At 27.1% G+C, this 13,755-nt stretch overlaps 1 protein-coding gene across 4 annotated transcripts in view; it reads right to left on the reverse strand.

Moving 5' to 3' along the window:
- Positions 1–2,650: 2,650 nt before the first annotated feature.
- The window catches only part of LOC142236996 (uncharacterized), a 41,951-nt gene continuing 30,846 nt past the window's right edge, over positions 2,651–13,755 (reverse strand). For all 4 annotated transcript variants that reach the window (XM_075308284.1, XM_075308281.1, XM_075308283.1 and 1 more), the window contains exons 3-5: positions 8,862–9,615; positions 7,845–7,955; positions 2,651–5,407 (exon numbers count right to left, since the gene is read on the reverse strand). In XM_075308284.1, the coding sequence (XP_075164399.1) occupies positions 5,329–5,407; positions 7,845–7,955; positions 8,862–9,615 (944 nt within the window). In that variant the 3' untranslated portion in view covers positions 2,651–5,328. The remainder of the gene's footprint in view (positions 5,408–7,844; positions 7,956–8,861; positions 9,616–13,755) is intronic.

Raw genomic sequence — 13,755 nt, forward strand, 5'->3', positions numbered from 1 at the left:
ACAAAAGTATGAACAATTATATTCCGTATCACAGTATAGTTTTAGGCGCAATTGTAAATGTTGGTAGCGATAATGGAATTGTAGTTATATTTATACATTAAGGTGGGTAGAAATTAATTTCTTGTAGAATTCGATGTTTTGGTAGAATTTGCAAAATACCCCTCTCCAACTAAAAGGCACTACACAAATTTTTAATAGAAATAAAAATTGGACAAAATTTTAAAATAATACATTTTTGACAAAATTTTCTATAGAAATACAATTTTGACAAAATTTTTTGTATAGATCAATTTTGACAAAACTTTCTATAGAAATACAATTTTATGAAAATTTTCTATAGAAATAAAATTTTCAGAAAATTTTCTATAGATATAAAATTTTCAGAAAATTTTCGATAGAAATAAAATTTTATTTCTATAGAAAATTGTGTCAAAATTTTATTTCTATCGACAATTTTCTCAAAATTTTCTATAGAAATTTTTTTCAAAATATTATTTCTATAGAAAATTTTGTCGAAATTTTATTTCTGTAGAAAATTTTCTGAAAATTTTATTTATATAGAAAATTTTCTGCAAATTTTATTTATATAGAAAATTTTCTGAAAATTTTATTTATAAAGAAAATTTTCTGAAAATTTTATTTATAAAGAAAATTTTCTAAAAATTTTATTTATATAGAAAATTTTATGAAAAATTTATTTCTATAGAAAATTTTGTTAAAATTTTATTTCTATAGAAAATTTTGTCAAAATTTTATTTCTATAGAAAATTTTGTCAAAATTAATTTCTATAGAAAATTTTCGGAAAATTTTATTTCTATAGAAAATTTTTGGAAAATTTTATTTCTATAGAAAATTTTGTCAAAATTTTATTTCTATAGAAAATGTTGTCAAACTTTTATTTCTATAGAAAATGTTGTCAAAAATTTATTTCTATAGAAAATTTTCTCAAAATTTTATTTCTATAGAAAATTTTGTCAAAATTTTATTTCTATAGAAAATTTTGTCAACATTTTATTTCTATAGAAAATTTTGTCAAAATTTTATATCTATAGAAAATTTTTCCAAAATTAATTTCTATAGAAAATTTTCTGAAAATATTATTTATATAGAAAATTTTCGGAAAATTTTATTTCTATAGAAAATTTTCGGAAAATTTTATTTCTATATAAAGTTTTCGGAAAATTTTATTTCTATAGAAAATTTTCGGAAAATTTTATTTCTATAGAAAATTTTCGGAAAATTTTATTTCTATAGAAAATTTTGTCAAAATTAATTTCTATAGAAAATTTTCTGAAAATATTATTTCTATAGAAAATTTTGTTAAAATTTATTTTCTATAGAAAATTTTGTCAAAATTTTATTTCTATAGAAAATTTTGTCAAAATTTTATTTCTATAGAAAATTTTGTCAAAAATTTATTTCTATAGAAAATTTTCTCAAAATTTTGTTTCTATAGAAAATTTTGTTAAAATTTTATTTCTATAGAAAATTTTGTCAAAATTTTATATCTATAGAAATTTTTGTCAAAATTTTATTTCTATAGAAAATGTCAAACTTTTATTTCTATAGAAAATTTTGTCAAAATTTTATTTCTATAGAAAATTTTGTCAAAAATTTATTTCTATAGAAAATTTTCTCAAAATTTTATTTCTATAGAAAATTTTGTTAAAATTTTATTTCTATGGAAAATTTTGTCAACATTTTATTTCTATAGAAAATTTTGTCAAAATTTTATTTCTATAGAAATTTTGTCAAAATTTTATTTCTATAGAAAATTTTGTCAAAATTTTATATCTATAGAAAATTTTGTCAAAATTAATTTCTATAGAAAATTTTCTGAAAATATTATTTATATAGAAAATTTTCTGAAAATATTATTTATATAGAAAATTTTTTATTTCTATAGAAAATTTTCTGAAAATTTTATTTCTATAGAAAATTTTCTGAAAATTTTATTTCTATAGAAAATGTTCGGAAAATTTTATTTCTATATAAAGTTTTCGGAAAATTTTATTTCTATAGAAAATTTTCGGAAAATTTTATTTCTATAGAAAATTTTCGGAAAATTTTATTTCTATAGAAAATTTTCGGAAAATTTTATTTCTATAGAAAATTTTGTCAAAATTAATTTCTATAGAAAATTTTCTGAAAATATTATTTCTATAGAAAATTTTGTTAAATTTTTTTTTCTATAGAAAATTTTATTTCTATAGAAAATTTTGTCAAAATTTTATTTCTGTAGAAAATTTTGTCAAAATTAATTTCTATAGAAAATTTTGTCAAAATTTTATTTCGATAGAAAATTTTGTCAAAATTTTATCTCTATAGAAAATCTTGTCAAAATTTTATTTCTATAGAAAATTTTGTCAAAATTTTATTTCTATAGAAAATTTTGTCAAAAATTTATTTCTATAGAAAATTTTGTCAAAATTTTATTTCTATAGAAAATTTTATTTCTATAGAAAATTTTGTTAAAATTTTGTTAAAATTGTATTTCTATAGATAATTTTGTCAAAATTTTATTTCTATAAAAGTAAATTCTTGTATAAAAAACAGTTTGTTTTTTTATGTTTGTGGTGGGTATTTAAGATTCGGCCCTGCCGAACTTACAGCTCTATATACTTGTTTACATAACTAAATAAAACAACATTCTTGTAATTCTTATTTCATTTTCAATTTATATTTAAAAAACAATAGACAATTAATTAAAAAAAGAAACAAATTATAGAGGACATACAAACAAATAAACAAAAAAAGAAACATATTCTATTCATATTTTGTAACATTTGACACTGCAACTAGTAGCAAATGATAAGAAATACTCATAGAATAATATACAATTAAAATAGAGGGGGCGGGGAGAAAGATACTTAAAAAATCGAATATTATATAAGCTATGGTGATTGGCGTTTTGTTTCATTTTGGGTTCATTTGGGTTCATTTTTGTTTTTTGTTTTTTGCTTTATTTTTGGTTTAATAACATACATATAACATATTCTCACAATTTGTTTATTTGGATTAATTTATTTGGTTTTTCTTTTGTTTCTATAAATTACTAAGAGCTAGATACATATATCATTTTGTTAAGTTTATATTATATTATAGTTTAATATCACACATCGATTTTGTTTATTAAATTTTTAATTTGTTTTTTTTTTTTTTGTTTATTGTGATTTAAGAGTTTTTAATTCATTCACTATGGATCCTGATCCTTATACAAAAAAATGTCCTCATCATCATTTTCATTTTTGTTTTAATTTACTACAAAAATTCATCGTTCGTTTATACTATAAAAATCAAAAAAAAAAAAAGGTAATTCTATATATAGTTATATTATATTTTATATGGTCTAAGTATAAGTATAAGAGGATTATCATCTTTAAGATTATAAGAGTTTTGTAATTATTTTGTTAAGATTTGATTTTGTTTGTTAGCTTTGAGTTATACTACAAAGGGAAGAGGATGGTGGTGGTGTAGTTGGTTGTGTTATAAAAATTTTTTGTTTAGGTGTAGGTGGGTATGGTAAATTTTCACAAAAAATAAAAATAAATAAAAATCACATTTGGTCAAAACTTGGTTTGTCTCATTTCATTCATTATTGATTTTGTTTTTAGTTGCTTAAAACAAGAAAAGGAAATGAAAAATTGAATATTTTGTTTTACACTCAGAAAAAAATTCATCAATAACAGCAAACAAGTTTTTTGGCTCAGCTCCAATTGCTTTCTAGTGGAAAATGCAACAACAGCAAACACGAACCCAAAGAAATTTGTTAGTAGATATAGCAAGAAAATCTGCTAAAACAGCAAAAAGTCTGCAGAAAAAGCAGACACAAACAGAAAAACTTCTTCACATTTTATTTCTATCGAAAATTTTATTGCTAAAAATATCTGAAAATTGTAATTCTATAGAAAATTTTCTGAAAATTTTATTTCTATAGAAAATTTTCTGAAAATTTTATTCCTATAGTTTTTTTTTTTTTTAATTTAATAATAGGGAGAGAGAAAAAATACAAAAGTTACTGTGTTTAGCAGATTTTTTCTGAGTGTATTTAATATGAGAATTTTTATAAACAAAAAAATTTTTTTTTACTATTTTACTGATTTTTGCTATTATTACTGATGTTTTCTTTTGAGTGTATTATTAACATATCAGCTTTTCTATGAGTCTATATTTTTTTATTAATTTTTCCATTTTGATTTTATTACTGCATGTGTGTGTCAGTGTGCGCAAGGGGGATTAGTGTTACTCGTGTTTAACTTCAAAATGGTAGAGAAAAAAATAAATTAATTTGTTTGTGCAAACTTTTGAGAAATTGTTAAAAGTATTTTTATGTTATTGTTTAAATTTTGCTGACTATTATTTGAATTATTTTTTTTTCTATAAAATTTTCTCCAAGTATTTTTAAGTTTTTGTTAACTCAGTTAATTCTATCCATAGGCAAGATCACCTGGAGTTTTACAAAGATTATTTATATTAATAAGAAAAGTCAAAATATTCAAGATGAATAAAGTTTACGTATTTTTTTATAGCTATGATTATTTTTTTTGTCTTGTTTTAAATTCTGAGAATCACAAAAAAAATGAAATGAATATGGTCCAAACTTTATTCAGTAGTTATAATTTAACTCTTTTGTAATTATTGTGGTAATAATATGAACAAAAAAAATAAATAAAAAACAAAAACAAAAACCTATTTAAACTTCAATACAAATTCCACCAATATGTTTATATTCCCATTTATGTAAAACTATAAAACGAGATCTCACAATATCATTCTTAAATTATTCGATCTTGTTTCGATTTTTCATCATAACATCATAGTTTCTGAGAGAGTCCCCTTATAAATATATGTATATCCGTATATGACTTGGTCACAAATAATACTATTTTTTTTAGAAATAAAATGGAATATTAAAATAACAAATAGAAAGAAATAAATAATTATTTCTCTTAAACATCGGAGGGAATAGCTATTTGTTAACGTTTTTTTGTTTGTTACTTATGTTTTGATTTTGTTATTCTAACACAATTGACACGCCCTTTTTTTCCTGTTTTGGTTTCTTGTTTTTTAGTTAATTCTAATTTTTATTCTGGTGAATTCACAAAATCACATTTCATGCTTTTTAATATGTTTTTGTTAGTAATTCTATATCAATTTCATTTTCTTCATTTTAGCTTTGTTTGGATTTTCTCTAATATATATCAATGACTTAAATTAATGATGAGTTTTGAGTTTCTTTTTGTTTTTCTTTTTCCCTTCTTCTTCTCTTTTTTAATTTTTGTACATTTTAGGTGGATTTTTCTTTGTATTTGAAAATATAATAACTCCTACTCACAGGCATAAAGCTTGTGTTTGTTTAATGTAAAATGTGGACTTATGAGTATAGTGCTGCTGCGTGTTAAGTTTCTGTTGAAAAAAGGACATACAATTAACATTTAATTATAAAAAAAAAGAAAACAAGTCAATTGAAAACACCAAGAAAGAGATAATGCTTACTTCAAAATGTCTTTATTTCTATAGAACATTTTCTAAAAATTTTATTTCTTAAAAATTTACTCAACATTTTATTTCTATAGAAAATTTTATTTCTTTAGAAAATTTTCTGAAAATTTTATTTCTATAGACAATTTTCTGAATATGTTATTTCTATAGAAAATTTTCATAACATTTTTTTTTCTATAGAAAATTTTCTCAAAATTTTTTTCTATAGAAAATTTTCTCAAAATTTTATTTATATAGAAAATTTTCTCAAAATTTTATGTCTATAGAAAATTTTCTCAAAACTTTATTTCTATAGAAAATTTTCTCAAAATTTTATTTCTATAGAAAATTTTATTTCTAAAGCATATATTTGTCAAAATTTTATTTCTACAGATAATTTTATTTCTATATAACATTTCGTCAAAAATTTATTACTATAGAAAATTTCGTCAAAAATTTATTTCTATAGAACATTTCGTCGTATTTCTATAGATAATTTTCTGAAAATTTTATTTCTATAGAACATTTTCTCAACATTTTATTTCTATAGAAAATTGTCTTAAAATTTTATTTCTATAGAAAAATTTCTGAAAATTTTATTTCTATAGAAAATATTCTGAAAATTTTATTTCTATAGAAAATTTTCTGAAAATATTATTTCTAAAGACAAATTTCTGAAAATTTTATTACTATAGAAAATTTTGTCAAAATTTTATTTCTAAAGCAAATATTTTTCAAAATTTTATTTCTATTGATAATTTTATTTCTATTAACATTTCGTCAAAAATGTATGTATCTATAGAAATTTTTTTGAAAATTTTATTTCTATAGAAAATTTTCTGAAAATTTTATTTCTATAGAAAATTTTCTGAAAATTTTATTTCTACAGAAAATCTTATTTCTATATAAAATTTCTGAAAATTTTATTTCTATAGAAAATATTCTGAAAATTTTATTTCTATAGAAAATTTTCTGAAAATTTTATTTCTATAGAAAATTTTCTGAAAACTTTATTTCTATAGAAAATTTTCTGAAAACTTTATTTCTATAGAAAATTTTCTGAAAATTTTACTTCTATAGAAAATTTTCTGAAAATTTTATTTCTATAGAAAATATTCTGAAAATTTTATTTCTATAGAAAATATTCTGAAAATTTTATTTCTATAGAAAATTTTCTGAAAATTTTATTTCTATAGAAAAATTTCTGAAAATTTTATTTCTATCGAAAATTTTCTGAAAATTTTATTACTATAGAAAATTTTGTCAAAATTTTATTACTATAGAAAATTTTGTCAAAATTTTATTTCTATAGAAAATTTTCTGAAAATTTTATTTCTAAAGCAAATATTTTTCAAAATTTTATTTTTATAGATAATTTTATTTCTATATAACATTTCGTCAAAAATTTATGTCTATAGAAAATTTTCTGAAAATTTTATATCTATTGAAAATTTTCTGAAAATTTTATTTCTAAAGCACATATTTTTCAAAATTTTATTTCTATATAGAAAATTTTCTGAAAATTTTATTTCTATAGAAAATTTCGTCAAAAATTTATTTCTATAGAAAATTTTATTTCTAAAGACAAATTTCTGAAAATTTTATTACTATAGAAAATTTTGTCAACATTTTATTTCTATAGAAAATTTTATGAAAATTTTATTTCTAAAGCAAATATTTTTCAAAATTTTATTTCTATTGATTATTTCATTTCTATATAACATTTCGTCAAAAATTTATTTCTATAGAAAATTTCGTCGTATTTCTATAGAAAATTTTATATCTATTGATAATTTTCTGAAAATTTTATTTCTAAAGCAAATATTTTTTAAAATTTTATTTCTATATAGAAAATTTTCTGAAAATTTTATTTCTATAGAAAATTTCGTCAAAAATTTATTTCTATAGAAAATTTTCCGAAAATTTTATTTCTATAAAAAATTTTCTGGAAGTTTTTTTTCTATAGAAAATTTTCCGAAAATTTTATTTCTATAGAAAATTTTATTTCTATAGAAAATTTTCTGAAAATTTTATTTCTATAGAAAATTTTCTGAAAATTTTATTTCTATAGAAAATTTTCTGCAAATTTTATTTCTATAGAAAATTTTATTTCAATAGAAAATTTTCTCAAAATTTTATTTGTATAGAAAATTTTCTGAAAAATTTATTTCTACAGAGAATCTTATTTCTATATAAATTTTCTGAAAATTTTACTTCTATAGAAAATTTTCTGAAAATTTTATTTCTATATAAAATTTTCTGAAAATTTTATTTCTATAGAAAATTCGCTCAAAATTTTATTTCTAGTAGCATTATCTATGTGCCGGTTCTTTCAATTGACCTGTTATTGAAGTAAACTTACTTGAGAAATTGTGGCAATAATGAAGTCCAGCCGCCTTTGTCTTGTTTCAATGTTAAATATAACTCAAATGTGGATACTGTATGTGGATCGATTTTAAAAGATGCAATGCGCCTGCAAATATAAAATATAAGAAATTAATAAGGCTTTACATTTTTGTATATTAGAAGTTTTTGATTCGATCAATGGGGGAAAATAAACCCTTGTAAGAAAAATTTCGTTTCAGCGCCATCTATATGTGAAAAATGTGATATTATCGTACACAGAAGTTGGCCAAACGGGAAGCATAAATGGCATAACAAACGTTTGTTAAACATCGTCTGAATCACAGAAATCAAAAGATGGTACTCCAGATGTATATGTGAAAGGCCAGTGGTTCTCGAAAGAAATTCGTCCACTATGGTCAAATGGAAACAGATGGGCATCCAGGTTTATATGTGAAAGATTGATCGTTTAGTTATCTTACCAACAGTAAAAAAAGGGATATAGCAAAATGTGTGTTGGAAATGGGCTACTAAAATGTGTGTAGGGTTCTCTTTGAGAGAAATGCGCCAAGTATGGTCAAATGGAAATAGACGGGTCCGCAGATTTGTATGCGAAAAAAATATTTTAGCCCTCTTTGTTTTAGGTAAAAACGGATATTTCAAAATGTATTTGGCAATCGCAATATATGATAAAGATGTTTCTCGGGAGAAATGTGAAATATTTTTTAGTCCTCAATCCCATATATTGCAAAATGAAAAAATATGGGCCTCTGGATTTATATGGGAAAGAGAGATCCTGATCCGATTTTTTGCTGATGTAAAAGGTTCCAATAAAATACAATGGTCTTAAAACCACATCGGGCCTTAAAACTTTTTCTGAATTTATTTAAATGAATACCGAGTTCCGTTGTGCTAAATGGACCCTAGAGGCAAATTTTTTTATAGAAATCTGGACTAGTTCCACTATTGGTTTGCAATTCCAAAAAATTACGCACACACTCAATCAGAAATAAATAAGTTGGAATTTCATTCATACCTGGCATTGCCTGTCTCATCTTCAAAATCGATAAAAATTGCACAGCCCCGTACACCGCAAGGCTCCCTCTCAGAGGTTTTTATCATATCAGCGGCAATACGCGGCGTTAGGTCCCATGGCAATGAAACTTCAGTGCATGACAAATGACGACTTTTTGCTGCACGTAATTCCGACTGCAAACGCTGTGAAAGTTCATTAACAGCTGCTGCATCAATATCATTGTCAAGATGTCCTCCAATACCATAATGCTCAGTGGCCTCGGTGGGTGTGGAAAGATTTGATGAGGCCGGCGATGGTGGAAATGCAAGGGCACTGTTGCTATTGCAGTAGTGATGATGATGATGTTGGTGATACGATGTCGGTATTGTTCCTCCTCTGTTTATCATAGTTGATGTTGGGCTACCACCAGATGCACAATAAAGCAAATTATTATTGTATGAGTAGTGAGCACCATTTGGTGGCGTCTTAATGATGCTTTTTGGTGGTGAAGTAGCTGCAGAAGCCGTCTCCATATCAAGCGAATGTGTTTGTTTGTCAATATGTGTGCAGGAGAAGGTTGTATTTTTAACAGAATGACCGCTATGCGAATAAGGATTCTGTTGTGGTTTAATACCATCCACCACATCAAAGTGTTCTTCAATGGGACTCTGATAATATTGCTGCTGCTGGGACTGGTGATGATGATTATAGGTGCCGTTGGTCGTAGTTGATGATGGCGAGGTAGGCGATGGAGGTGTAAGTGAACTAGTCCAGTCTGCAAGAACAAACAAAAGAATCTTACAATACTTCAGTGTTTAATGCAATGCAGCAGCACGTGAGCTTCTCAAAAAAAAAATTCCTCGAACTTACTTTACCGTATGATATGCATATTTTTCTTGTTGTTACTCACACTACTACCTAATCGTATATGGAAAGAAAATGAATTTATGATGGAACATAGGGGTAGGGGGACTCCGAACAGCTGTTTTAAAATAAAGCGCAGGTCAAGAATTATCAGTCATTACTCCTTCCCTATGCTTCTGTTATTATCTTGCTCAGACAAGAAATCGAATTGTAAGAGAGAGAGAGAGAGAATGAGTAATTTTCGTATAACGTTAAAAGTAACAGTGATGCCAACACCCGAAGGGAAAAAAGCACCAAAAATATCTTAAGAATTCTGACATAGCATTTCTCACCACAAACATTAGCAGACTGCTTAAGTTAACGTTTTCCAGTTCCGCCAGTAATCTAAAGCTATATGCCCCTAAAATTCGCTTACGCCTTACACAAAATGCAGGACACTCACACAAGAGGTGTTTAATTGATTCCTTTTCCACCGCATCATGACAGCTCATACAGTAATCATTATACTTCGCACCAATACTGTTTGCAAATTCGCCTATCAGGCAGCGACCCGTTATACCAGATATCAGAAGTGATATCTGACGTCTTGAGAACACTAGCATATCTAGTGTGCGGTTCAAGTTTAAATGGGGCAATATTTGCTTGGTGTCGTTACAACCCTTGCAATTCTCCCATCGAACATTTGCCATCATGACAGCCTTCTCACGCAGTAAGAGCTTGCAGGTAGCCAAAAACATACCAACAGATTCTAGTTCCCCTGGAATATGTAAGGTAGTTCCTAGACTTGCTAACTCATCGGCTTCGCGGATGAGTTAGCAAGTCTAGGAACCTATGGTCAGGCACCCATATTAGGTGAATATTGTACTGCTCAGCCATCTCGTTGAGAGATTTGCGGCAGTCGATGGCCGTTTTCAAGTTAAGGAACACAGAGACCAAGGATTTTATTGCAGGTTGACTGTCTCAGTATATATTAATGCCAACATTTTTTGGAACATTACTTCTCAGCCAATTCGCCACCTCTCTTATTGCTAATATTTCAGCATGAAAACGCTACAGTGATTAGGTAATCTTTTCGATATTCGAAGTTCCAGATCATTAGAATATACTCCGAAACCCACATGTCCATCCAAATTGGAGACATCAGTGTAGAAATTTATAAATATTTTATCCCCCGGGGTCTGTGTACACCACGCCTCACTGTTGCGAATTAGAGTTCCAAACTTTTTGTCGAAATGTGAAATTTTTAAGAAGTTACTTAAAACGATGAAGTACCAAAGGATTAACACAAGAGTACGAAAATATACCTAATCTAATCAAAATCTTTAAAATGTTTTGCTGAGTAAGATAGCAATATGCAATTGCTTTATTAATTTATTTTTATCATAATTTTTTGTTTTTCTTTTCGTCATATTGTTGAGTTAAGTATGATAGCAATTTGAAATAGATTTTTAATTTAGTCTTATGTTCTTTTGTTAATAAAATTGAATTAAAGGTAAAGGTACAACAATTTTTTGCCGCTGTAGATTGTTATAACTTATAATATTTAAAAAAATCCCGCAAATTTCGGGATCCGGAATATCCCGGGATCCCGAGATTCTAAATTTTTAAATCGCGAATCCCGGGATTTTAAAAAAACGATCCCGAATGACAATCCTAATGAACACCGACATGGTGCTTTATGAAAACCAAAAACACTAAATATTGTGCTAAAAGCACCAGATTGGCATCACCGCTCAAATATCTTTTCAGAGAGTAGGAAATCACAAGAGAACGAAACTGTTAAGTGAAACTACATCAATAGATGGCAGTCATTAGTAAAGATAAAATAAATCTTTCTCTGCCGGCTTTAAGAAACTGAAGGAACCTACAATGTAATAACAAAAGCTCTTTTTATACCCTGCTCCACACTGTGGAACAGGGTATTATAAGTTAGTGCATATGTTTGCAACACCCAGAAGGAGACGAGATATACACATGGTGTCTTTGGCAAAAATGCTCAGGGTGGGCTCTTGAGTCGATATAGCGATGTCCGTCGGTCCGTGAACACATTTTTGTAATCAAAGTCTAGGTCGCAGTTTTAGTCCAATCGACTTCAAATTTGGCACAAGTATGTGTTTTGGCTCAGAATAGATCCCTATTGATTTTGGAAGAAATCGGTTCAGATTTAGATATAGCTCCCATATATATATTTCGCCCGATATGGACTTATATGACCCTAGAAGCCAGAGTTTTACCCTAATTTACTTATAATTTTGCACGAGAAGAACAATTAGTACTATAGTCAAGTGTGCCAAATTTTATTGAAATCGGTTCAGATTTAGATATAGCTCCCATATATATCTTTCGCCCGATATGGACTAATACGGTCCCAGAAGCCAGAGTTTTATCCCACTTTGGTTGAAATTTTGCACAGGGAGTAGAATTAGCATTGTAGCTATGCGTGCCAATTTTGGTTGCAATCGGTTCAGATTTAGATATAGCTCCCATATATAGCTTTCGCCCGATTTACACTAATATGACCACAGACGCCAATTTTTTGCTCCGATTTAGTTGAAATTTTGCACAGGGAGTAGAATTAGCATTGTAGCTATGCGTGCCATATTTGGTTGAAATCGGTTCAGATTTAGATATAGCTCCAATATATAGCTTTCGGCCGATTTACACTCATATGACCACAGAGGCCAATATTTTGGTCCGATTTAGTTGAAATTATGCACAGGGAGTAGAATTAGCATTGTTGCTATGCGTGCCAAATTTGGTTGAAATCGGTTCAGATTTAGATACATCTCCCATATATAGCTTTCGCCCGATTTACACTCATATGACCACAGAGGCCAATTTTTAACTCCGATTTAGTTGAAATTTTGCACAGGGAGTAGAATTAGCATTGTTGCTATGCGTGCCAAATTTGGTTGAAATCGGTTCAGATTTAGATATAGCTCCCATATAAAGGGTGATTCTTTTGAGGTTAGGATTTTCATGCATTAGTATTTGACAGATCACGTAGGATTTCAGACATGGTGTCAAAGAGAAAGATGCTCAGTATGCTTTGACATTTCATCATGAATAGACTTACTAACGAGCAACGCTTGCAAATCATTGAATTTTATTACCAAAATCAGTGTTCGGTTCGAAATGTGTTTATCGACAAATTTTGTTCAGCGATGAGGCTCATTTCTGGTTGAATGGCTACGTAAATAAGCAAAATTGCCGCATTTGGAGTGAAGAGCAACCAGAAGCCGTTCAAGAACTGCCCATGCATCCCGAATGCACTGTTTGGTGTGGTTTGTACGCTGGTGGAATCATTGGACCGTATTTTTTCAAAGATGCTGTTGGACGCAACGTTACGGTGAATGGCGATCGCTATCGTTCGATGCTAACAAACTTTTTGTTGCCAAAAATGGAAGAACTGAACTTGGTTGACATGTGGTTTCAACAAGATGGCGCTACATGCCACACAGCTCGCGATTCTATGGCCATTTTGAGGGAAAACTTCGGAGAACAATTCATCTAAAGAAATGGACCGGTAAGTTGGCCACCAAGATCATGCGATTTGACGCCTTTAGACTATTTTTTGTGGGGCTACGTCAAGTCTAAAGTCTACAGAAATAAGCCAGCAACTATTCCAGCTTTGGAAGACAACATTTCCGAAGAAATTCGGGCTATTCCGGCCGAAATGCTCGAAAAAGTTGCCCAAAATTGGACTTTCCGAATGAACCACCTAAGACGCAGCCGCGGTCAACATTTAAATGAAATTATCTTCAAAAAGTAAATGTCATGGACCAATCTAACGTTTCAAATAAAGAATCGATGAGATTTTGCAAATTTTATGCGTTTTTTTTAAAAAAAAAGTTATCAAGCTCTTAACAAATCACCCTTTATATGTTATTCTGATTTCGACAAAAATGGTCAAAATACAAGCATTTTCCATGTAAAATCGCCACTGCTTAGTCGAAAAGTTGTAAAAATGGCTCTAATTTTCCTAAACTTCTAATGCATATATATCGAGCGATAAATCATAGATAAACTTTTGCGAAGTTTCCTTAACATT

Source organism: Haematobia irritans, chromosome 4 (assembly GCF_050003625.1).
Source record: "Haematobia irritans isolate KBUSLIRL chromosome 4, ASM5000362v1, whole genome shotgun sequence".
NCBI classification, from domain to species: domain Eukaryota; kingdom Metazoa; phylum Arthropoda; class Insecta; order Diptera; family Muscidae; genus Haematobia; species Haematobia irritans.